The sequence below is a fragment of the Dendrobates tinctorius genome, unplaced genomic scaffold (assembly GCF_039654945.1).
Source record: "Dendrobates tinctorius isolate UK_male_01 unplaced genomic scaffold, ASM3965494v1 ptg000040l, whole genome shotgun sequence".
Lineage (NCBI taxonomy): Eukaryota > Metazoa > Chordata > Amphibia > Anura > Dendrobatidae > Dendrobates > Dendrobates tinctorius.
In genome coordinates this window covers 34,124,898-34,152,467 of record NW_027361708.1, presented here as the reverse complement: position 1 = coordinate 34,152,467, position 27,570 = coordinate 34,124,898, and the positions used below count along the sequence as shown (strand labels likewise).

The 27,570-nt window shown below is 41.1% G+C and overlaps 1 protein-coding gene across 2 annotated transcripts in view; it reads right to left on the bottom strand.

The window, feature by feature from the left end:
* CDH23 (cadherin related 23) overlaps positions 1-27,570 on the bottom strand; it is a 1,761,581-nt gene that overhangs the window by 1,239,772 nt on the left and 494,239 nt on the right. For both annotated transcript variants that reach the window (XM_073574902.1, XM_073574903.1), the window contains exon 4: positions 17,497-17,639. In XM_073574902.1, the coding sequence (XP_073431003.1) occupies positions 17,497-17,639 (143 nt within the window). The remainder of the gene's footprint in view (positions 1-17,496; positions 17,640-27,570) is intronic.

Here is a 27,570-nt window from a genome sequence, read left to right as displayed (position 1 = left end):
GTGACATGAGCAGTTCAGAGAAAAAGGAGATGGCAATGTTTCCACAGCGTGGGATGCACAGTACTGAGATGCTGCACACTCTGGGCAGCCTAGCACACATGAGCCAATACATGCTGCTGTGCCTCGCAACAACCACCAAGTTACCCGTATTGCTAACAGTGCTGATTACTGGGTGATAACCCTGCTAGATTCCAGTTACAAGGACAACGTACCATTATTATTTCCAATTCTAGAGTGGGATCAAAAAATGCATGAGCACACACTGGTAGAGAATCTATTGATGGCTTTCCCATCTGACACCAGGGATTCAGTGGAAGAACAAGGCAGAGGTGGAGGAGGAAGTTGCCAATGCAGCTGGGCCATGGCCACCCCCTTAGAAGGCAGGGTTAGCATGGCCAAATGTGGCAAAACTTTATGAGCACGACACAATGTCCGGCACTACCATCTTATTGAGTCCATATTAGCAGGATGCAATATCACAACAACATGGTGGTAGAGAACCTGCCCACATGTTTCCAGGTGCTAACTAGGGATGGGCTAACCCGAACAGTAAAGTTTGGCGTCCGTACCAAACACCTACTGTTCGGGCATGGAAACCGAACACTGACTTCAACAGGAAGTCCGTGTTACTGTTCAGGTTCAGCTGCCTGAACACTGAGTGTTTGTCGCTCTGTCATGTGCATGGCTGATGGGTGTGTTAATTAGCCGTCTCTTGTGCTGTAAATAAATAATAAAAAAACGGTTTGGGTTACCCTGTTTTCTTGATAACCAGCCAGGCAAAATGGACAGCGGGGGAATGCAACCCTCAGCTGTCATCTTCAGCAAGGCTAGTTATTAAGAATAGAGGGGTCCCCATTTTTTTAAGTTATTTAAATAAATAATTAAAAAAACAGCATGGGGTCCCACCCCATTTTTGACAAACAGCCTTGCTAAAGCAGACAGCTGGGGGCTGGTATTCGCAGGCTGGTAAAGGCCTATTTTTAGATTGGCCCCCCAGTATAAAAATAGCAGCCCGCAGCCTCCCAGAAAAGGCACGTCTATTAGCTTCACCAATTCTGGAACTTTGCCTGGCTCTTCTCACTTGCCCTGTAGCGATGGCAAGTGTAGTTCATAATTGCGGGGTTGATGTCACCTTTGTATTGTCAGGTGACATTAAGCCCACAGCTTAGTAATGGAGAGGCGTCTATAAGACACCTATCCATTATTAATCCTATAAGTATATGGTAAATAAAAACACAGCCAGAATAAAGTCCTTTACTAGAAATAAAACAAAACACCCTTTTACTTTTCTATTTAAAAATAACAAAACACAGTTATAATCACATAACGCCTAATTCGATCGAAGCCTTCATTCTCCTGTAATAAACCAAAAATAAAAAAACAACAATATCCCTCACCTCTCCGTCGTTCTGTCCCACTCCCTAATCTATGTCTGGGGGAATCGCTTGTGACTGAGCTGCTGCGAGCGCAGCCTCAGTGACCAGAAATGATGTCATCGAGGTTACTGCCGGTCACTGAGGCTGCATCCCCAGCCGTGCTGAACTGCAGTGACCTCGGTGAGATCCTCGACTACTAGCACCATGAGAAAAACTCTAGCTAATGGGGATCTCCCTGTATCTTTGTTGCAATCTGCTGATGACACTGTGTGACACTCTAAGCTCAGTGGCCACTTTATCTGATAACATCCAGCTTGATGCCTCACAATGGCGAGCTACTGTTGATCAATTATTAGGTATCATCTTGGTCTCATGATGTCAAAATTTGAACAGCATGATGAGGAGGACGGTTTAAGTACCAATTCTAATTGAACCCAAAAATGTATTGGGCGATTCATGGATCAAACACCTGCTGTATATACAGTATACATATATACTGTAGTCATGCAGTGTATATGTCTGCAGTATATACACTGGTGTGCAGAATATATGTTCGATGTATATATAATGGTGTGAGGGGAGCATATGCATGCTGTATAAAGATATACAGAGTACATGTCTGCTGTATGTATACTGGTGTGCAGATTATTTGTCTGCTCTATAGATAAAGGTGTACACAGTGTATGTCTGCTGTAAGCATACAGGTGTGTAGAGGATGTCTGTTGTATATATACATAGTGTATGAACAACGACAAAGCAAAGTCCAGCAATAACGTGAGCAATCCAGGATGCTGTTAAAAATTTTTTTCTTTTTATTCATAAATCCATTAAAATGCAATGGTCCAAGCAGTTCAAAACAGCAATAACGCAGGAAAGTCGTGCAGATAGGACTACGCGTTTCAGCGGTAGAACCCGCCTTCTTCACGGTCCAGAATCACTGAGGTTCCAGGTGGTTCACAGGAGTGAGCTGGTCTACATTGTTGGATATATACATAGTGTATATATAATCAACACACATGGTCAAAATTGTTGTACCCCTCGTTTAATGACAGAAAAACCCACTATGGTCACAGAAATAACTTGAATCTGACAAAAGTAATAATGAATAAAAAATCTATGAAAATGAACAAATGAAAGTCAGACATCACTTTTCAATCATGCTTCCACAGAATCTTTTCAAAAATAAAACTCATAAAATAGGCCTGTACAAAAATGATGGTATCCCTGAAAATAATGTGACAAAAGGGACATGTTAAATCAAGGAGTGTCCACTAATTGGCATCACAGGTGTCCACAATCTTGGAATCAGTGAGTGGGCCTGTTTAGAGGGCTACAGATAGTCACTGTGCTGTTTGGTGAAATGGTGTGTATCACACTCAACATGGACCAGAGGAAGCAAAGGAAAGAGTTGTCTCAGGAGATTAGAAAGACAATTATAGACAAACGTGTTAAAGGTAAAAGTTATAAGACCAACTCCAAGCAGCTTGATGTTCCTGTGACTACATTTGCACATATTATTCAGAAATTTAAGCTCCATGGGACAGTAGCCAACCTCCCTGGACATGGCCGCAGGAGGAAAATTGATTACAAATCAAAGAGATGGATAATGTGAATGGTAACAGAAGAGCCCAGAAAAACTTCTAAACAGATTAAAGGTGAATTTCAAGCTCAAGGAACATTAGTGTCAGATCACACCATCTGTTGTTGTATGAGCCAAAGTGGACTTCATTGGAGACAACAAAGAGGACACCATTTTTGAACCAAAATCATGAAAAAGCCACACTGGAATTTGCCAAACTGCATGTTGACAAGCCACAAAGCTTCTGGGAGAATGTCCTTTAGACAGATGAGAAAAAAATGAAACTTTTTGGCAAGGCACATCAGCTCCATGTTCACAGATGGGAAAAAAATGAAGCATATCAAGAAAAGAACACTGTCCCTACTGTGAAACATGGAGGAGGCTCTGTCATGTTCTGGAGCTGCTTTGCTGCATCTGGCACAGAGTGTCTAGAATCTATGCAGAGTACAATGAAATCTCAGGACTATCAAGTGATTCTGCCCAGTGTCAGAAAGCGTGGTCTCAGTCAAAGGTCAACGGTCTTGCAACAGGATAAAGACCCAAAACACACAGCTAAAAACACCCATGAATGGCTAAGAGGAAAATATTGGACTATTCTGAAGTGGTCGTCTATGAGCCCTGACCTAAATCCTATTGAGCGTCTTTGGAAAGAACAAACATGCCGTCTGGAAAAGGCAACCATCACACACAAGACAATTGGAGCAGTTTGCTCTTGAGGAGTGGGCCAAAATACCTGTCGACAGGTGCAGAAGCTTCATTGACAGTTACAGGAATCATTTGATTGCAGTGATTGCCTCATAAGGTTGCACAACAAAATATTAAGTTAAGGGTACCAACATTTCTGTCCAGGCCTATTTCATGACTTTCATTTATTTTTTAAATTCTGTGGAAGCATGGTTGAAAAGCAAGGTTTGACTTTCATTTGTTCATTTTCATAGATTTTTGATTTATTATTACTTTTATCAGATTCAAGTTATTTCTGTGACCATAGTGGGTTTTTCTGTCATTAAACGAGGGACGCCAACAATTTTGACCACTTGTGTATACCTAATTTATGGGTGTGTGAAGTGTAAGTCTGCTGTACATATACTTGTGTGCAGAGTACATTAGTGGTGTATACGTCTTCTATGTATGGTTTATCTGGCAATTTGCAAATTGAACTACATTGGTCTCAGGATGATATTTCAGCTAGACTGCTTTTACATCTACTGCTTAGAGCATAATAGTATAGCTGTGAATACATTAGTCTGAACACTGGTCTATAAGCCTATTCATAATCAGGGGTACACTCAATATTTTTTGTTCCAGGACCGATCTTGATTCCATAACATAGACTTTGCCTATTTACTTATCCAAATGGGATGCTCTTGGCCTAAACACTGGGTGGGTTGCTTTGCTATGCCTTTTCTTTTTTTCTTTGTTTTTTTCTCCTGATTTCTCTGATCTACACTTTTAAAACATTTATTATTAAATTGTAGTATCTGATCGGAAAAAAAGAAAAATAGGTCTGTTTTTTCCTTCCTAAAACCCGCTGAGCCTGTTCATTGATTCTGCTGGACTGCAGACGACAGTAGTACATAACTTACTATCAGGTTACTATTAATCCCTACAAATTATAGGCTACAAATATAACATTATATAACAAAACCGGACAAAATGTTGTAATACTGTGTGGTTCTATGACTTCCGACACTACTAGGATGTTACATCTTTTCTTCAAATGTGATCATGTTTTATGTATTACTTATTTTAGCAGCTTAGAAAGAGAATTGGGTACAATCACCATAAACCAAACAAAGTATGTTCTATAGCTCCAGGCAACTGGATGCTCATCTTTCCCATCAGCTATTTTCCTGCCCTGAAGGAAGATGCGGGGTGATTTACAGACTCCTCATCTCAGGTGCTGCTATCAGGATGCGCCAGCTCCATGCTGAGAGACTGCTAGGAATCCATCTCAGGCCCCTAGGCACTGCTTGCAGTTATCTCCAGCTATTCCAGACACTGTCTGCTCTCCCTCCCTGGATAAACACACCATAAACTATATCCTCCCACAGTGGCTTCCTAAATGCGGCTTCTACAAATACATGTCTTTATTTTTCACATGTAATAAACGACCATGTAACTCTCTTATGCTCCCAGAGACGGAATAGGAAGACAGAAAACAACAAACCAACAGATGTTTCATCATTTCACCAAAAAGTAGGTTATGCATTCTGGCGCTCTTTCTTCTACCCTAATCGGGGCGCTTGAAGTGTTGTGCATGATAAAGGCTTCATTTTCATTTTTGTAATAATTTATGAGACTTCCACAGCATTTTGTCTCCATATCTTTATTGGCCATGGCCACCCAAAGGAGTATATCTACTTTCTTTTTCCCCAGAAACTACACCACTTTTGATCTCGGTAACCTGTCTCTGGTATTGTTGCCGAACCCTATTCACTTGCATTCAGCTCACTGCAATAACAGAAAGAACAATGGACAAGAAACATGTCATTCCTGTAAAAGAGAGCAGATCGTTTTTTTTTCCCAATTGTGAAAATTCCTCTTAAAGAAAGATTCCACCTTTGTTGGACAACATCAATCTAGGGAGCAGTACCGTGATTAAAACACATTGGCAAAAACGGACACATAGATGACACACTGATGGTAAAACAGACACACGGATGACACACTGATGGTAAAAATGGGCACATGGATTAAACACTGATGGTAAAAACAGACACACTGATGACACACTGATGGTAAAAACAGACACACGGATGACACACTGATGGTAAAACAGACACACGGATGACACACTGATGGTAAAAACAGATACACGGATGACACACTGATGGTAAAACAGACACACGGATGACACACTGATGGTAAAACAGACACACTGATGACACACTGATGGTAAAACAGACACACGGATGACACACTGATGGTAAAAACAGACACACTGATGACACACTGATGGTAAAAACAGATACACGGATGACACACTGATGGTAAAAACAGATACACGGATGACACACTGATGGTAAAAACAGATACACGGATGACACACTGATGGTAAAAACAGACACACGGATGACACACTGATGGTAAAAACAGATACACGGATGACACACTGATGGTAAAACAGACACACGGATGACACACTGATGGTAAAAACAGACACACAGATGACACACTGATGGTAAAACAGACACACTGATGACACACTGATGGTAAAAACAGACACACGGATGACACACTGATGGTAAAAACAGACACACGGATGACACACTGATGGTAAAAACAGACACACGGATGACACACTGATGGTAAAACAGACACACTGATGACACACTGATGGTAAAAACAGATACACGGATGACACACTGATGGTAAAAACAGACACACGGATGACACACTGATGGTAAAAACAGACACACGGATGACACACTGATGGTAAAAACAGACACACGGATGACACACTGATGGTAAAAACGGACACACAGATGACACACTGATGGTAAAACAGACACACTGATGACACACTGATGGTAAAAACAGACACACGGATGACACACTGATGGTAAAAACAGACACACGGATGACACACTGATGGTAAAAACAGACACGGATGACACACTGATGGTAAAACAGATACACGGATGACACACTGATGGTAAAAACAGATACACGGATGACACACTGATGGTAAAAACAGACACACAGATGACACACTGATGGTAAAACAGACACACTGATGACACACTGATGGTAAAAACAGACACACGGATGACACACTGATGGTAAAAACAGACACACGGATGACACACTGATGGTAAAAACAGACACGGATGACACACTGATGGTAAAACAGATACACGGATGACACACTGATGGTAAAAACAGATACACTGATGACACACTGATGGTAAAAACAGATACACGGATGACACACTGATGGTAAAAACAGATACACGGATGACACACTGATGGTAAAAACAGACACACAGATGACACACTGATGGTAAAAACAGACACACGGATGACACACTGATGGTAAAAACAGACACACGGATGACACACTGATGGTAAAACAGACACACTGATGACACACTGATGGTAAAAACAGACACACGGATGACACACTGATGGTAAAACAGACACACTGATGACACACTGATGGTAAAAACAGATACACGGATGACACACTGATGGTAAAAACAGATACACGGATGACACACTGATGGTAAAACAGACACACGGATGACACACTGATGGTAAAAACAGACACACGGATGACACACTGATGGTAAAACAGACACACGGATGACACACTGATGGTAAAAACAGACACACGGATGACACACTGATGGTAAAAACAGATACACGGATGACACACTGATGGTAAAAACAGATACACGGATGACACACTGATGGTAAAACAGACACACGGATGACACACTGATGGTAAAAACAGATACACTGATGACACACTGATGGTAAAACAGACACACTGATGACACACTGATGGTAAAACAGACACACGGATGACACACTGATGGTAAAAACAGATACACGGATGACACACTGACGGTAAAAACAGACACACGGATGACACACTGATGGTAAAAACAGATACACGGATGACACACTGATGGTAAAACAGACACACGGATGACACACTGATGGTAAAACAGACACACGGATGACACACTGATGGTAAAAACAGATACACGGATGACACACTGATGGTAAAACAGACACACGGATGACACACTGATGGTAAAAATGGGCACATGGATTAAACACTGATGGTAAAAACAGACACACTGATGACACACTGATGGTAAAACAGACACACGGATGACACACTGATGGTAAAAACAGACACACGGATGACACACTGATGGTAAAAATGGGCACATGGATTAAACACTGATGGTAAAAACAGACACACTGATGACACACTGATGGTAAAACAGACACACGGATGACACACTGATGGTAAAAACAGATACACAGATGACACACTGATGGTAAAACAGACACACGGATGACACACTGATGGTAAAAACAGATACACGGATGACACACTGATGGTAAAAACAGACACACGGATGACACACTGATGGTAAAAATGGGCACATGGATTAAACACTGATGGTAAAAACAGACACACTGATGACACACTGATGGTAAAACAGACACACGGATGACACACTGATGGTAAAAACAGATACACAGATGACACACTGATGGTAAAACAGACACACGGATGACACACTGATGGTAAAAATGGGCACATGGATTAAACACTGATGGTAAAAACAGACACACTGATGACACACTGATGGTAAAAACAGACACACGGATGACACACTGATGGTAAAACAGACACACGGATGACACACTGATGGTAAAAACAGATACACGGATGACACACTGATGGTAAAACAGACACACGGATGACACACTGATGGTAAAACAGACACACTGATGACACACTGATGGTAAAACAGACACACGGATGACACACTGATGGTAAAAACAGACACACTGATGACACACTGATGGTAAAAACAGATACACGGATGACACACTGATGGTAAAAACAGATACACGGATGACACACTGATGGTAAAAACAGATACACGGATGACACACTGATGGTAAAAACAGACACACGGATGACACACTGATGGTAAAAACAGACACACGGATGACACACTGATGGTAAAACAGACACACGGATGACACACTGATGGTAAAAACAGACACACAGATGACACACTGATGGTAAAACAGACACACTGATGACACACTGATGGTAAAAACAGACACACGGATGACACACTGATGGTAAAAACAGACACACGGATGACACACTGATGGTAAAAACAGACACACGGATGACACACTGATGGTAAAACAGACACACTGATGACACACTGATGGTAAAAACAGATACACGGATGACACACTGATGGTAAAAACAGACACACGGATGACACACTGATGGTAAAAACAGACACACGGATGACACACTGATGGTAAAAACAGACACACGGATGACACACTGATGGTAAAAACGGACACACAGATGACACACTGATGGTAAAACAGACACACTGATGACACACTGATGGTAAAAACAGACACACGGATGACACACTGATGGTAAAAACAGACACACGGATGACACACTGATGGTAAAAACAGACACGGATGACACACTGATGGTAAAACAGATACACGGATGACACACTGATGGTAAAAACAGATACACGGATGACACACTGATGGTAAAAACAGACACACAGATGACACACTGATGGTAAAACAGACACACTGATGACACACTGATGGTAAAAACAGACACACGGATGACACACTGATGGTAAAAACAGACACACGGATGACACACTGATGGTAAAAACAGACACGGATGACACACTGATGGTAAAACAGATACACGGATGACACACTGATGGTAAAAACAGATACACTGATGACACACTGATGGTAAAAACAGATACACGGATGACACACTGATGGTAAAAACAGATACACGGATGACACACTGATGGTAAAAACAGACACACGGATGACACACTGATGGTAAAAACAGACACACGGATGACACACTGATGGTAAAACAGACACACTGATGACACACTGATGGTAAAAACAGACACACGGATGACACACTGATGGTAAAACAGACACACTGATGACACACTGATGGTAAAAACAGATACACGGATGACACACTGATGGTAAAAACAGATACACGGATGACACACTGATGGTAAAACAGACACACGGATGACACACTGATGGTAAAAACAGACACACGGATGACACACTGATGGTAAAACAGACACACGGATGACACACTGATGGTAAAAACAGACACACGGATGACACACTGATGGTAAAAACAGATACACGGATGACACACTGATGGTAAAAACAGATACACGGATGACACACTGATGGTAAAACAGACACACGGATGACACACTGATGGTAAAAACAGATACACTGATGACACACTGATGGTAAAACAGACACACTGATGACACACTGATGGTAAAACAGACACACGGATGACACACTGATGGTAAAAACAGATACACGGATGACACACTGACGGTAAAAACAGACACACGGATGACACACTGATGGTAAAAACAGATACACGGATGACACACTGATGGTAAAACAGACACACGGATGACACACTGATGGTAAAACAGACACACGGATGACACACTGATGGTAAAAACAGATACACGGATGACACACTGATGGTAAAACAGACACACGGATGACACACTGATGGTAAAAATGGGCACATGGATTAAACACTGATGGTAAAAACAGACACACTGATGACACACTGATGGTAAAACAGACACACGGATGACACACTGATGGTAAAAACAGACACACGGATGACACACTGATGGTAAAAATGGGCACATGGATTAAACACTGATGGTAAAAACAGACACACTGATGACACACTGATGGTAAAACAGACACACGGATGACACACTGATGGTAAAAACAGATACACAGATGACACACTGATGGTAAAACAGACACACGGATGACACACTGATGGTAAAAACAGATACACGGATGACACACTGATGGTAAAAACAGACACACGGATGACACACTGATGGTAAAAATGGGCACATGGATTAAACACTGATGGTAAAAACAGACACACTGATGACACACTGATGGTAAAACAGACACACGGATGACACACTGATGGTAAAAACAGATACACAGATGACACACTGATGGTAAAACAGACACACGGATGACACACTGATGGTAAAAACAGACACACGGATGACACACTGATGGTAAAAACAGATACACGGATGACACACTGATGGTAAAACAGACACACGGATGACACACTGATGGTAAAAACAGATACACGGATGACACACTGATGGTAAAACAGACACACGGATGACACACTGATGGTAAAAACAGATACACGGATGACACACTGATGGTAAAACAGACACACGGATGACACACTGATGGTAAAAACAGACACACGGATGACACATTGATGGTAAAAACAGATACACGGATGACACACTGATGGTAAAAACAGACACACAGATGACACACTGATGGTAAAACAGACACACTGATGACACACTGATGGTAAAAACAGACACACGGATGACACACTGATGGTAAAACAGACACACTGATGACACACTGATGGTAAAAACAGATACACGGATGACACACTGATGGTAAAAACAGATACACGGATGACACACTGATGGTAAAACAGACACACGGATGACACACTGATGGTAAAAACAGATACACTGATGACACACTGACGGTAAAAACAGACACACGGATGACACACTGATGGTAAAAACAGATACACGGATGACACACTGATGGTAAAACAGACACACGGATGACACACTGATGGTAAAACAGACACACGGATGACACACTGATGGTAAAAACAGATACACTGATGACACACTGATGGTAAAACAGACACACTGATGACACACTGATGGTAAAACAGACACACGGATGACACACTGATGGTAAAAACAGACACACAGATGACACACTGATGGTAAAACAGACACACGGATGACACACTGATGGTAAAAACAGACACACGGATGACACACTGATGGTAAAAACAGATACACGGATGACACACTGATGGTAAAAACAGATACACGGATGACACACTGATGGTAAAACAGACACACGGATGACACACTGATGGTAAAAACAGATACACTGATGACACACTGATGGTAAAACAGACACACTGATGACACACTGATGGTAAAACAGACACACGGATGACACACTGATGGTAAAAACAGATACACGGATGACACACTGACGGTAAAAACAGACACACGGATGACACACTGATGGTAAAAACAGATACACGGATGACACACTGATGGTAAAACAGACACACGGATGACACACTGATGGTAAAACAGACACACGGATGACACACTGATGGTAAAAACAGATACACGGATGACACACTGATGGTAAAACAGACACACGGATGACACACTGATGGTAAAAATGGGCACATGGATTAAACACTGATGGTAAAAACAGACACACTGATGACACACTGATGGTAAAACAGACACACGGATGACACACTGATGGTAAAACAGACACACGGATGACACACTGATGGTAAAAATGGGCACATGGATTAAACACTGATGGTAAAAACAGACACACTGATGACACACTGATGGTAAAACAGACACACGGATGACACACTGATGGTAAAAACAGACACACGGATGACACACTGATGGTAAAAATGGGCACATGGATTAAACACTGATGGTAAAAACAGACACACTGATGACACACTGATGGTAAAACAGACACACGGATGACACACTGATGGTAAAAACAGACACACGGATGACACACTGATGGTAAAAATGGGCACATGGATTAAACACTGATGGTAAAAACAGACACACTGATGACACACTGATGGTAAAACAGACACACGGATGACACACTGATGGTAAAACAGACACACGGATGACACACTGATGGTAAAAACAGATACACGGATGACACACTGATGGTAAAACAGACACACGGATGACACACTGATGGTAAAAACAGATACACGGATGACACACTGATGGTAAAACAGACACATGGATGACGCACTGATGGTAAAACAGACGCACGGATGACACACTGATGGTAAAAACAGACACACGGATGACACACTGATGGTAATAACGGACACATGGATGACACACTGATGGTAATAACGGACACATGGATGACACACTGATGGTTAAAACGGACGCACGGATGACACGCTGATGGTAAAAACGGACACACGGATGACACACTGATGGTAAAAACAGACACATGGATGACACACTGATTTTAAAAACAGATACACGGATGACACACTGATGGCAAAAACAGACACATGGATGACACACTGATGGTAAAAACAAATACACGGATGACACACTTATGGTAATAATGGACACACGGATGACACACTGATGGTAAAAATGGACGCATGGATTACACACTGATGGTAAAAACAGACACATGGATGACACACTGATGGTAAAACAGACACACGGATGACACACTGATGGTAAAAAACGGACACACGGATGACACACTGATGGCTAAAATGGACACGTGGATTACACACTGATTGTAAAAACAGATACACGGATGACACACTGATGGTAAAAACAGATACACTGATGACACACTGATGGTAAAAACAGATACACTGATGACACTCTGATTGTAAAAACAGACACACGGATGACACACTGATGGCAAAAATGTACACACGGATTACACACTGATGGTAAAAACGGATACACGGATGACACTGATGGCAAAAATAGACATATGGAGAACACACTGATGATAAAAACAGATACACAGATGACACACTGATGGCTAAAATAGACACACGGATGATACACTGATGGCAAAAATGGACACATGGATGACACACTGATGGTTAAAACGGACACATGGATGACACACTGGTGGTAAAAATGGACACATGGATGACACACTGGTAGCAAAATGGACACATGGATGACACACTGGTGGTAAAAACGGATACACGAATGACACACTGATGGCTTAAAATGGACACATGGATGACACACTGATGACACTGATGGTAAAAACAGACACACGGATGACACACTGATGGTAAAGATGGATATATGATGACACACTGATGGTAAAAATGGACACATGGCTGACACACTGATGACACGGATGGTAAAAAAGGGCACATGGATGAAACACTGATGGTAAAAACGGACACACGGATGACACACTGATGGCAAAAATGTACACATGGAGGACACACTGATGATAAAAACAGATACACAGATGACACACTGATGGCTAAAATAGACACGTAGATGACACTCTGATGGTAAAAACGGATATATGATGGCACACTGATGGTAAAAATGGACACACCGATGACACACTGATGGTAAAAACGGATATATGATGACACACTGATGGTAAAAATGGACACACGAATGACACACTGATAGTAAAAATGGATATATGATGACACACTGATGGTAAAAATGGACACACGGATGACACACTGATGACACTGATGGTAAAAACGGACACACGGATGACACACTGATGGTAAAAACGGATATATGATGACAAACTCATGGTAAAAATGGACACATGGCTGACACACTGGTAAAAACAGACACACGGATGACATACTGATGGTAAAAACAGACATACGGATGACACACTGATGGTAAAAATGGACACACGGATGACACACTGATGACACACTGATGGTAAAATTGGACACACAGATAACACGCTGATGGCAAAAACGGACACATGGATGACACACTGATTGTAAAAACGGACACACACATGACACACTGATGATAAAAACAGACATACTGATGACACACTGATGGTAAAAATGGACACACGGATGACACACTGATGGCACACTGATGGTAAAATCGGACACATGGATGACACACTGATGGCAAAAGCGGACACATGGATGACACACTGATCTATAACACTTATGGTAAAAAAGGACATACTGATGTAAAATACTGATGTAAACACTGATGCGCAACACTGATGGTATAAACAACCACACTGAAGACACACTGATTTAAAACACTGATGACACCAGTAATATTTTTTCATGTACACGTTTAAACACTGAGATGTAAATGAGACCTTAGATTAAATACGTACAAAACCTGGTTTCATATTAAACTGTAAAACTGAGAAATGGAATATACAGACACCTCTTTATTCAGATGCAACATGACTTCTATATGTCAATTTGTCACATTGCCAGTTGTGGGACCCACATCTAAGGGCATTTATGTTTTACATCCTGCGAATATGACATACAGTTGTGCTCAAAAGTTTACATACCCCGGCAGAACTTTTGCTTTCTTGGCCTTTTTTCATAGAATATGAATGATAACACCAAAACTTTTTCTCCACTCATGGTTACTGGTTGGGTGAAGCCATTTATCGTCAATCTATTGTGTTTTCTCTTTTTAACTCATAATGACAACCCAAAACATCCAAATGACCCTGATCAAAAGTTCACATACCCTGGTGATTTCGGCCTGATTACATGCACAGAATTTGACAAATGGGTTTGAATGGCTACTAAAGGTAACATCCTCACCTGTGACCTGTTTTGAGGGTTGTCTCTGTGCTGTTTTGCATATAGTAGGCGAGATACTTTATGGAATTTGCGCAGTAATGGCTTTCTTCTGGCGACTCGACCAGACCAGACCATGCTGCCCACTTTTCTTCAAGTGCCTCCTTATTGTGCATCTTGAGACAGCCACACAGAGAGAGAGTCCAGTATTTCAACTGATGTTATTTGTGGGTTTTTCTTTGCATCCCGAACAATTTTCCTGGCATTTGTCACAGGTGAGGATGTTACCTTTAGTAGCCTTTCAAACCCAATTGTGTCAACTTCTGTGTATGTTATCAGGCCAAAATCACCAGGGTATGTAAATGTTTGATCAGGGTCATTTGGATGTTTTGGGGTATTCTTATGATTTAAAAAGAGAAAACACAGTGGTTTAACAATAAATGGCTTCACCCAACCAGTAACCATTAGGGGAGAAAAAGTTTTGGTATTATCATTCATATTCTCTGAAAAAAGGCCAAGAAAGCAAAAATGTTGAGCATAACTGTAAATGATCAAGAAGTGACTAACTCTAGAAAGAACATACAGATATTGAGGTCACTAATGTCTAATGCTACATAAAAAATAAATATGGTTGTGCAACAATTATTATATAATTTATGTGCTGATAAATATATAAAGAGTTAAAATATTTTTTAAACCTTAATTTATATCCCTTTCCCTTTAAATATGAGCTCTAGAGTATTGCCAATCCTCATTTTTAAAGGGATTCACCAAGAATGAAATAAAATGTTGTCCATGATAAAATTCAAACTTCAGCTCATCCTAGTCACATGTCAGGAAAGGCTGCAGATTGAAGAGATACAGCTCCTGAGACCTTCGTCCCAGGAGATTATGGATGTAATATATGTAATTTCTAATCACTTAATATTATTTATAATTGTTTGTATAGTTTTGTATTATGTATATGAAAGGGTATACAGTATGTAAATTAGCACAATGTCACTTTCATCCAGTTATTTATTAATTGCTGTTTTATATGAGACACATTGTGGATATAAAACCATAAATATGGGGTACCGCTGCATGGTCGTGGATAGAGCGCGCAGATTTTTTCTTTTCTCCCCCAGACCTATCTACATCTGGCATATCGGAGCATGCTGGCACGCAGAAGGACTGTTACTATGGCAATTTGCTTGCTCGCTTGCGTTCCAAGGACCGGATGTGATGGGTCATTTTCGGGAGGGAGGAGGAAGAGGTCCGTGCACCGCATTTCCATGACAGCTGCAGCGTTACACATGACGGTATTGTGCAGAAGCTCATTGGATAGCGGTTAGTTATAATGTCCGGTCTCCCTCTTCCCCGACACGCCCCCTGAAGAAGTGTGGATGAAACGCATGTTGGGGTTGAGGGACACGGCACGGTCTCCACATACCATGTAAGTTAATTTATGCTGGGCTCAATTTATGATTTAAATGGGCTATTGTGCAATAGACGGTGAATTAGTAAAGATAACATAGTAATCTTAGGATATTCTAGGCTATTAGTTGTTCTTTAATATTTCCACTCTGCACTTTGCACTTTAATATGCTTATGTATGGGCTTCTATTGGTACAGTATATCTCACATGATAGTATGAATAATGGAGCAAGTAGCATGATGTGTCCCTCAAAGTATGAGATTAATGTTGATTTGGAAACTGAATAAATTGTTGTCAATAAACTTTTTCTATGACATTTCTGAGAAGTTTGTCTTGATTCTGATGACTTCCACTTTGGGGAAATTTTGTGGTACGGACGGGTTTTTCATGTTGTTATTAGTGACACAACAGTAATTTTGGAATATTTTTTGGTTTATGATAAGAGCTGTATCATATATATCACAGTCAGCGTCTGGGAGCACAACTGTCATATGTGATGAAATATATCTGTTCCTCGCTGAGCACAAAGGAGGTTATCTCCAGCTTCATCATCCTCCAAGTTAGGCAAAGTCAGTTTCTGTACACTGCAATAAAGCTGTCAGACTGATGGAGGACAAGGATGAAGCTGGACATCTCCTCACCTAGTACAATGTAGGTTAAAACATATCTCTACATATATCACAGCCCTGCTCCCAGCTGCTGAATAGAAGTATATGTGATTCAGCTCTTGTCAGTTGAGACATTCATCTCAGGAGCTGTATGTTTTCAGTCTGCAGCCTATCCTGACTAGGATGGACTGCAGTTTGAAATATATTGGAGAAACTTTCCAAAAATAGAGCAAATACACTGATGACATTTCTATGATGTAGCCTTTTAATTTCTATACTACCTCTCGATCCAAGGATTGCCTGAGCCATACCACGCCGGTCTCACTTTCCACAGCAAAAAATTTACTGGCTTCATCACCTACTATTCCGTACACCAATTTGTCACCATCATAGTCTTGAGCACGTAGTTGAGTTATTGAAGAACCTGGAAAAAAAATTATATGATGTTACCCATTTTGTTTTTAGCTGGATGATTTAACATATTAATCTGATACAAAATGTCAAACCAAAGATATTAAGTGTAAAACAGCACTATCGTCATGACGTACTCTCAAAACAACATCAAATGATCATTTTTTCTATGTACACTGGCATTCAGTTTTTGAAAAAACTCAGCAGGGAGGTTATTTGAAACATCTTGGAGAACTAACCACAGATCTGTTTATCAAAGCTAGTATAACTCCTTTTGTCTCTCATGTAATCCCACACAGACTTCATGATGTTGAGATAATGCCTTTTGGGCACCAAAATATCACTTCTAGGACTCCTTGTTCTTCTTTAAAATGAAGATAGTTCTTAATATCATTGACTGTATGTTTGGAGGTCTTGTCCTAGTGCAGAATCACTCTGGAGTGAATCAGATGCTTCCTTGGTGGGATTGCCTAGTGGATAAGTATCTACCTGCATTTCTGAGCGTTAAGGACTCCGTTAATCCTAATTAAATCCCTAACTTTGTTTGCTGAAATTAAGCCCCACTTGCAAAGAAACTTCTGTCTAAGGTATGGTTTTTGTCTGCAATTCTTCCATGAAGACCACTTCTCACCGGATCTCTCCAATAAGAAGATGGATGTAGCTCGGTCACCCCGAGCAATGGACATTTCCTGATTTCAAAGGGAGATCCTTAGTGTCCTCAGTGCTGAGATATACAAGAAGATGCTTATATATCAAGAAGGCATCAGATTTGCTTTAAAGTTATTCGACAGCAGGGCAATGACCTGAAAGTGATGATATGGTCTCCTTAGGGACCTGATCTCAGCATGATCGAGTATATAAGAAGGATTGATGCATTGAATGAAGAAGAATGGTAGTTATACCAAAAATGATTTGACTTACATTTCTCTTTATTCAATTTGCAATTTGCAATTAGTTAATTGATAAAAATAAGCTAATAACACTTCTAGCAATGAAAACACTTTTCTACAATTTTTGAAAGCATTTTTGTACACACATCTAAAATTTATGCAATATCTATATTGTGTATATATATATATATATATATATATATATATATATATATATATATATATACACTGCTCAAAAAAAATAAAGGGAGCACTAAAATACCACATCCTAGATGGCACTAAATGAAATATTCCAGTTATAAATCTTTATTCATCACATTGTGGAATACATTGAGATTGATGAAACATAAAAATGATCAATGTAAATCAAAATTAATATTCCATGGAGGTCTGGATTTGGAATGATACTCAAAATCAAAGTGGAAAATCAAATTTCAGGCTGATCCAACTTCAGTGGAAATGCCTCAAGACAAGGAAATGATGCTCAGTAGTGTGTGTGGCCTCCACATGCCTGTATGACCTTCTTTCAATGCCTGGGCATAGTCCTAATGAGGCAGCAGATGTTCTCCTGAAGGATCTCCTCCCAGACCTGAATTAAAGCAACAGACAACTCCTGGACAGTCTGTGGTGCACAGTGGCGTTGGTGGATGGCACGAGTCATGATGTCCCAGATGTGCTCGATTGGATTCAGGTCTGGGGAAAGGGCAGGCCAGTCAATAGCATCAATGCCTTCATCATGCAGGAACTGCTGACACATTTCAGCCACATGAGGTTTAGCATTGTCATGCCTCAGAAGGAACCCAGAGCAACTGCATGTAGTTTCAAAATGGGTCTGAGGATCTCATCCTGGTACTTAATGCAGCCAGGGTACCTCTAGCTAGCACTTGAAGGGCTGTGGAGCCCTTCAAAGAAATGCCTCCTCACACCATTATTGACCCACTGCCAAACCAGTCATGCTGGAGGATGGTGCAGGCAGCAGAACATTCTCCGCGGTGTCTCCAGACTCTGTCATGAATATCAGAAGTGCTCAGTGTGAACCTGCTTTCATCTGTGAAGTGACACAGGGAGTCAGTCTCAAATCTGCCAAACACTGTGTTCTCTGGCAAATGCACGTCCTGCACGGAGTTAGGCTGTGAGCACAACCCCCATCTGTGGATGTCGGGCACTCAGACCATCCTCATGGAGTCAGTTTCTAACCGTTTGTGCAGACACAAGCACATTTGTGGCCTGCTGTAGGTCATTTTGCAGGGCTCTGGCATTGCTCTTCCTGTTCCTCCTTGCACAAAGGTTGAGGTAGTGGTCCTGCTGCTGGGTTGCTGCCCTCCTACGGCTCCTCCACATCGTCTGCCTTCTGGTAGCGCCTCCAGCCTCTGGACACTACTCTGACAGACAGAGCAAACCTTCTTGCCACAGCTCGCATCGATTTGCCATCCTGGATGAGCTGCACTGCCTGAGCCACTTGTGTGGGTTGTAGAGTCCATCTCATGCTACCTTGAGTGTGAAAGCACAACCAACACTTAGAAGTGACCAAAACATCAGCCAGAAAGCATTGGTACTGACTGAGATGTGGTCTGTGGTCCCCACCAGCAGAACCACTCCTTTATTGAGGGTGTCTTGATAATTGCCCATAATTTCCAACTGTTGTCTATTCCATTTGCACAACAGCAAGTGAAATTGATTGTCAATCAGTGTTTCCTCCTAAGTGGACAGTTTGATTTCACAGAAGTTTGATTTACTTGAAGTTATATTCTGTTGTTTAAGTGTTCCCTTTATTTTTTTGAGCAGTGCATATATATATAGCTCTGGTAAAAATTGAGAGACCACCACATCACAACCCTTGGGCAGCCCATTCTCCAGACTTGAACCCCATAGAAAACCTCTGGAATGTAATCAAGAGGATGATGGATAGTCACATGCCATCAAACAAAGAAGAACTACTAAATTTTTGCGCCAGGAGCAGTGTTAAAGACTAGAGATGAGCGACTTTGCCCTTTTTAGGGTCGAGTCGGGTTTCATGAAACCCGACTTTCTCAAAAGTCGAGTTGAACGAAATCGTCCGACTATAGGGAAAAGTCGTGAAAAGTCGGGAAACACGAAACCCAATGCAAGTCAATGGGGAGAAATGTCGGCAGTGAGTGGAGGACTGTAAACACACCTGGCATGAATTTTAACCCTAGAGGTGGTGAAATCTCTCTCTCTCTTCTCTCTCTCTCCCTCTCCCTCTCTCTCTCTCTCCCACTCCCACTCCAGCTATGCTCCCGCTACGCTACGCTCCGCTTCTCTCATTGGCTGAAAAAAGCCACGTGCAAGCATTCGGCGAAACCCGACTTTGGCGCTTGGGTCGCCGACCGCATGGCCGATTTCACACTTCGTTTCATGAAACCCGACTTTGGCGAAAGTTGGTGACTTTTGAATCTGACCGACCTGGTTCGCTCAACTCTATTAAAGACTGGTGGAAAGCATGCCAAGACGCATGAAAGCTGTTTTTAAAAATCATGGTTATTCTACAAATTATTGACTTCTGAACTCTTGCTGTGTTAAAACATTAGTATTGTTGTTTCTAAATTATTATGAACTTGCTTTCTTTGCATTATTTGAGATCTAAAAGCTCTGTTTTTGTTTTTTTAATTTTGACCATTTCTCCTTTTCAGAAAAAAAAACTAAATTTATTGCATGGAAATTCGGAGACATGTTGTCAGAAGTTTGTAGACTAAAAGAGCTATTTACATTTTACTCAAAAATATACCTATAAAGAGAAACATCAGACAAACTGAACATTTGGAAGTGGTCTCTTAATTTTTTCCAGAGCTGTATATATGCACATATACACAGTAGCTTTCTAAAGTATTCACCCCCTTGGCATTTCACTCCCATAAAGTCAGTATTTTGTAGAGATCCCTTTTGTAGCAGTTATAGCAGCAAGCTACTAAGTCTCCATGAGCTTTCCACATCTTGCCAATGGGATTTTAGTCCAAAAAATGCTTCCTCAGGTGAACAGCAATCTTCAAATCTGAACACAGATTCTCAGTTGGATTAAGATCTGGGCTTTGATTAGACCACACCAAAACATTTACATGTTTCTCCATAAACCACACAAGTATTGCTTTAGCAATATGCTTTTGGTCATTGTCTCGATGGAGGGTGAACCTCTATTCCAGTCTCAAATCACCAACAGACTGAAACTAGTTTTGCTCAAGAATATCCTTGTATTTCACACCATCCATCTTCCCCTCGACTTGGACCATTTTCTCTGTCCTTGTTGCTGAACACCATCCTCACAGCATGATGCTGCAACCAACATGTTTCACTGTGGGGATGGTGTTCTTGGAGTTATGAGCTGTGTTGTTTTGTGCCAGATATCACATTTACCTCAGTGGCCAAAAAGTAAAATTTTGGTTTCAACTGACCACAACACCTTCCTCTGTACATTTGGGGGGTCTCCCACATGTCTTTTGACAAACTTAAAATGAGCCTTACAATTTTTTGTGTCAAAGTAAAGGCAACATCTATGGAGTGTTTGGCTTATTGTGGTCATATGGACAGATACTCCAGTCTCTGCTTGGGAACTCTGCAACTTTTTTAGGGTTACCTTTAATCTCTGTGCTGCCTATATGATTAATGTCCTTCTTGCCCAGGCTGAGAATTTTAGTAGGCGGCACTCCCTTGGCAGATTTGTTGTGGTACCATGTTCTTTCCACTTGATGATAGTGGATTTGATGCTGCAACAAGGATCATCTGAAATTGTGATTTTTTTTATAACCCAACCCTGGACTGTACTTCTCAACAACTTTGTCCCTGCAAGGGATGGGCGGATCCATAGATGTTCAGGTCCGTAAGGTACTTTATAAAAAAGTTTGGTTCGGGTACCTGAACCTGAACTTGATACAGAACCCAAAGCCCCATTCAAGTGAATGGGGACTTGAACATCTGGCAGTTACCACATTGCCCGCTGCATGACAGCACGGGAAACATTGGCTCTAATCAGCAGTAACCTTACTGAAGTCACCGCAGGTCACAGCTGCTGGGCAACCCAGTTCTCACGTTGTTACACAGAGGATAGTATGTGAGCCAGTAGCTGTGACTGGCAGTGAAAAGGTTACTACCAGTTAGGCATCCACTGATGACTAATACTTTCATTAGCGTTTCCTGCTCTTGCTGATAGCAGCCACAGCAGGCAACACTGATGAGGGTATTCACCTTCCGACGCCTGAGCATAGCGATAGTTTTACTACTATCCACAGGCAACGGAGAGAAAGAATAAGAAGAACGTGGATTACTTTATGGGATCATTTTATTAATAAATGGGTGAATGAGGACTAGTGTGGAAGATTCTTTATTCAATTTTTTTTCTATGTGTGTTTATTTATTTTTACTACTGTGTTAGAATAGAAGTGTCTGACTGACATTACTAGCCCCTAAATCAATTACCCACATTGAATAAAGCTCAGTCAAATATCCTTTAGGAAATCATAAATTATAGAAGTGAACATATATTTCCCTATAAAAATACATTTTATTATTTTATTATTATTTTCGATTAAAAAACACCAACCCAGTGAAACTGGTATATATGAAAAATACCATAAGATAAAAAACCTAACCTACCGGATACCCTGCAATAAAGCTAAGCTGTATCCCTGCCTGACCGTGGAGGTTGGCACCCTAATAGGACGATTTTGGCGCCCCCACTCAACGTAGGCTTTCCCTCACTCTCCTAATACACCCTAGCAAAAAAGGTAGGAAAACAATGTCCAAAAAGGGCAGAGGTGAAGTGAGTCTTGAAGCTAAGCAGGTACCCAATAGGTGTATTAAAACCAAAGCACATGACTTTTTCCTTTCAGAAGATAAGAGGGACTGCTCAATCATATTAATATCAATCTATAGAGTCTTATGGGCACATACAACAATGATTAATGGCTTTATGGTGTAAACCATTTCATATGAATAATGAGACATACGTTCAGCAATACTGTCAGCAAATTTCCTCAGTTATAAGGCAGTGATATAATCATATGAGATCTCATGACAGATGTTCTCCACAATTCTCATGTGCTGATCCATAGTCAACAAAACAGTCCCACACTCAATGAATAAACAAATGATACAGCCAAAAATAGTGCCCTACATGTTCCCCCCAGATAGGATTTATCATGACTCCAGTGCACCCCGACGCGTTTCCCCGTAAATGGGACGGATCATCAGGAGGTTAACTTCAAGTGGATACTGGCTGCCATAGTAGATGATGATGCAATTACCCACATTGCCATTGCGCCAAGGCAATCTGGAAGAGCTGAGGATAAGCGCCACAACTGGTGCATCAAATATGACGCGACACTTCTGGGACAGCTGTATGGTGATACAGTTGTGGCCATAGGTATTGACACCCCTGCAATTCTGTCAGATAATACTCAGTTTTTTCCTGAAAATGATTGCAATCACAAATTCTTTGGTATTATTATCTTCATTTAATTTGTCTTAAATGAAAAAACACAAAAGAGAATGAAGCAAAAAGCAAAACATTGATCATTTCACACAAAACTCCAAAAATGGGCCAGACAAAAGTATTGGCACCCTCAGCCTAATACTTGATTGCACAACCTTTCGCCAAAATAACTGCGACCAACCGCTTCCGGTAACCATCAATGAGTTTCTTACAATGCTTTGCTGGAATTTTAGACCATTCTTCCTTGGCAAACTGCTCCAGGTCCCTGATATTTGAAGGGTGCCTTCTCCAAACTGCCATTTTTACATCTCTCCACAGATGTTCTATTGGATTCAGGTCTGGACTCATTGCTGGCCACCTTAGAAGTCTCCAGTGCTTTCTCTCAAGCCATTTTCTAGTGCTTTTTGAAGTGTGTTTTGGGTCATTGTCCTGCTGGAAGACCCATGACCTCTGAGGGAGACCCAGCTTTCTCACACTGGGCCCTACATTATGCTGCAAAATTTGTTGGTAGTCTTCAGACTTCATAATGCCATGCACACGGTCAAGCAGTCCAGTGCCAGAGGCAGTAAAGCAACCCCAAAACATCAGGGAACCTCCGCCATGTTTGACTGCAGGGACCGTGTTTTTTTCTTTGAATGCCTCTTTTTTTCTCCTGTAAACTCTATGTTGATGCCTTTGCCCAAAAAGCTCTACTTTTGTCTCATCTGACCAGAGAACATTCTTCCAAAACGTTTTAGGCTTTTTCAGGTAAGTTTTGGCAAACTCCAGCCTGGCTTTTTTATGTCTCGGGGTAAGAAGTGGGGTCTTCCTGGGTCTCCTACCATACAGTCCCTTTTCATTCAGACGCCGACAGATAGTATAGGTTGACACTGTTGTACCCTTGGACTGCAGGGCAGCTTGAACTTGTTTGGATGTTAATCAAGGTTTTTTATCCAACATCCGCACAATCTTGCGTTGAAATCTCTTGTCAATTTTTCTTTTCCGTCCACATCTAGGGAGGTTAGCCACAGTGCCATGGGCTTTAAACTTCATGATGACACTGCGCATGGTAGACACGGGAACATTCAGGTCTTTGGAGGTGGACTTGTAGCCTTGAGATTGCTCATGCTTCCTCACAATTTGGTTTCTCAAGTTCTCAGACAGTTCTTTGGTCTTCTTTCTTTTCTCCATGCTCAATGTAGTGCACACAAGGACACAGGACAGAGATTGAGTCAACTTTAATCCATCTCAACTGGCTGCAAGTGTGATTTAGTTATTGCCAGCACCTGTTAGGTGCCACAGGTAAGTTACAGGTGCTGTTAATTACACAAATTAGAGAAGTATCACATGATTTTTCGAACAGTGCCAATACTTTTGTCCACCCTCTTTTTTATGCTTGGTGTGGAATTATATCCAATTTGGCTTTAGGACAATTCTTTTTGTGTTTTTTCATTTAAGACAAATTAAATGAAGATAATAATAGCAAAGAATTTGTGTTTGCAATCATTTTCAGGAAGAAACTGAGTATTATCTGACAGAATTGCAGGGGTGTCAATACTTTTGGCCACAACTGTATTTTTAGGTTGGGAATGGCCCAATTTCCAGCCTATTGATATCAGCCAGCAGCTGTCTGCTTTTTGTTAGCTGGCTATTAAAATAAGGGAGACCCCACGACATTTTTTCTTTTCTTTACTGCTGATAAATAAATGAGAAATGCTAAAAAATTAACTAAATGAAAAAAACAATGTAGGGTCCCCCCCTATTTTGCAATAACCAGCCAATGGAAAGCAGACAGCTGTGAGATGGTCTTATTATTCTGGGAAGGGGCAAATATCCTTGGACTTTCCTAACATAGTAATATAAGCCCACAGCTGTCTGCTTTGCCTTTGCTGGTTATTAAAAATGGGGTGAACCTAAAAAAAATGACGTGGGGTCCCCATTTTTTAATAACCAGATAAGGAAAAGCAGACAGCTGGGAGCTGATATTAAAAGGCTGGGAAGGGCCATGGATATTACTCACTTATCAGCCTAACAAGACCAGCCCTCAGCCACTCCAGAAATTGTGCATCCATTAGATGAGCTAATTCTGGCGCTTAGCCTCAGCTCTTACCAATTCCCCTGGTACAGTGGCAATTAGAGTAATGGGATTATGGTGCTGAGATCAGCTGTGTAATGGTTGCAGACATCAAGCCCATGGGTCAGTAAATGAGAGGCGTCTATCAGACACTCCCATTACTAACCCAGCAAATAAAAAGAGAAGAAAACACACAGAAAAAAATCTTTATTTGAAAGAAAAACTTTCTAACAATTTTTCTCATTCCCAATTTATAAAAAATAATAATCCACAGGGCCTGCCGTAATCCATAATATAAAGGTCCCATAACGATGCCTGCCTTCTTCATCCAGTCTATTGAGTTCCATTCAGAGAATGAAGGTCCACAGACTGAAATAGTGCAACGCGAGACCCAGCTGCTGTGAACTGAGGTGACGTCAGTAAGGTTATCTCATTTCACACCAGCCAGTTTTCACAAGAGCAATGCCGCTGTGAACTGAGGTAACCTTACTGACTTCACCTCAGTTCACAGCAGCCGGGTCTCACGCTGCACAACTTATGGACCCAGCAGTTGCTGCTGCTGTAATCAGTGGAGCTGTGCTCTCTAACGAAGAGCTCCATGGTTTTAAAGCTCCCAGTTTAAAAATAGCAGTCCACAGCAACCCTAGAAAAGGCGTATCCATTAGATGTGCCAATTCTGATACTTCGCGTGGCTCTTCCTGCTTTGTTTTTAGTTGTTTCTTACTGTTGTATTTTCAAATTATTTCAGATTCCTTTCTATTCTGTGATTCTATGTTGATCCCTGATAAGCTGTATTTACATCTTCTGTATGGACCCTTCAATCTATGGTTGGTACCAATTCTTCTGCTATCAAACAGGACTGCTATGGACATTGAATACTTTACCTTTATGGCCGATGTATCCCTTATAGCATTTATCTATTACTCATATTTATGATTGTAAATTCTTATTTTTCTGTAAAACTATATTTTGGTTATGTTACTTTTTATGTAAGCGTATGGTCATATATAATTTTTTTATATTTTTTGTGTGCTTCTAAATTTATGATTGAACAGTGGGTATTATGCATTTTTTCATCCCCTGTCCCCATGGGTGACTATATCGTTGTCACCCCATTTTTTAGCACATTGTTACCCTTATCCTTTGCAGCAGTAGATGTCATATACATTTTTCTGATTCAAAAGTGTAATATTTTGTTGCACATTTTATGCAGCAATGCACATGATTTTCTTCTTCGTGATATCTCCTGCTGCTTAAAAGTAATTTTATCCACCACAGCTACAGATAAATTCACACCCCAGTTTTTTGTATACTCAGGATGCCAATTTATCTTCTACAAAGGTAATCCTATTACTTACAGCAACTTAAGTATCCCGTTTTTTATATTTTCTATATTCTGTATGGATATTCTGTGGCGTCGCGGACCAGACGTGTTGCCGTGTTGATAGGGGATGATGTGAGTGCAGCGCGTGCTGGCCCACCCCGGCATGGGGGAGGAGAACCTTGCTTTTCTTACCTTGCATAGACGCGATCCACGCATGCGCCGCACTACCGCCAT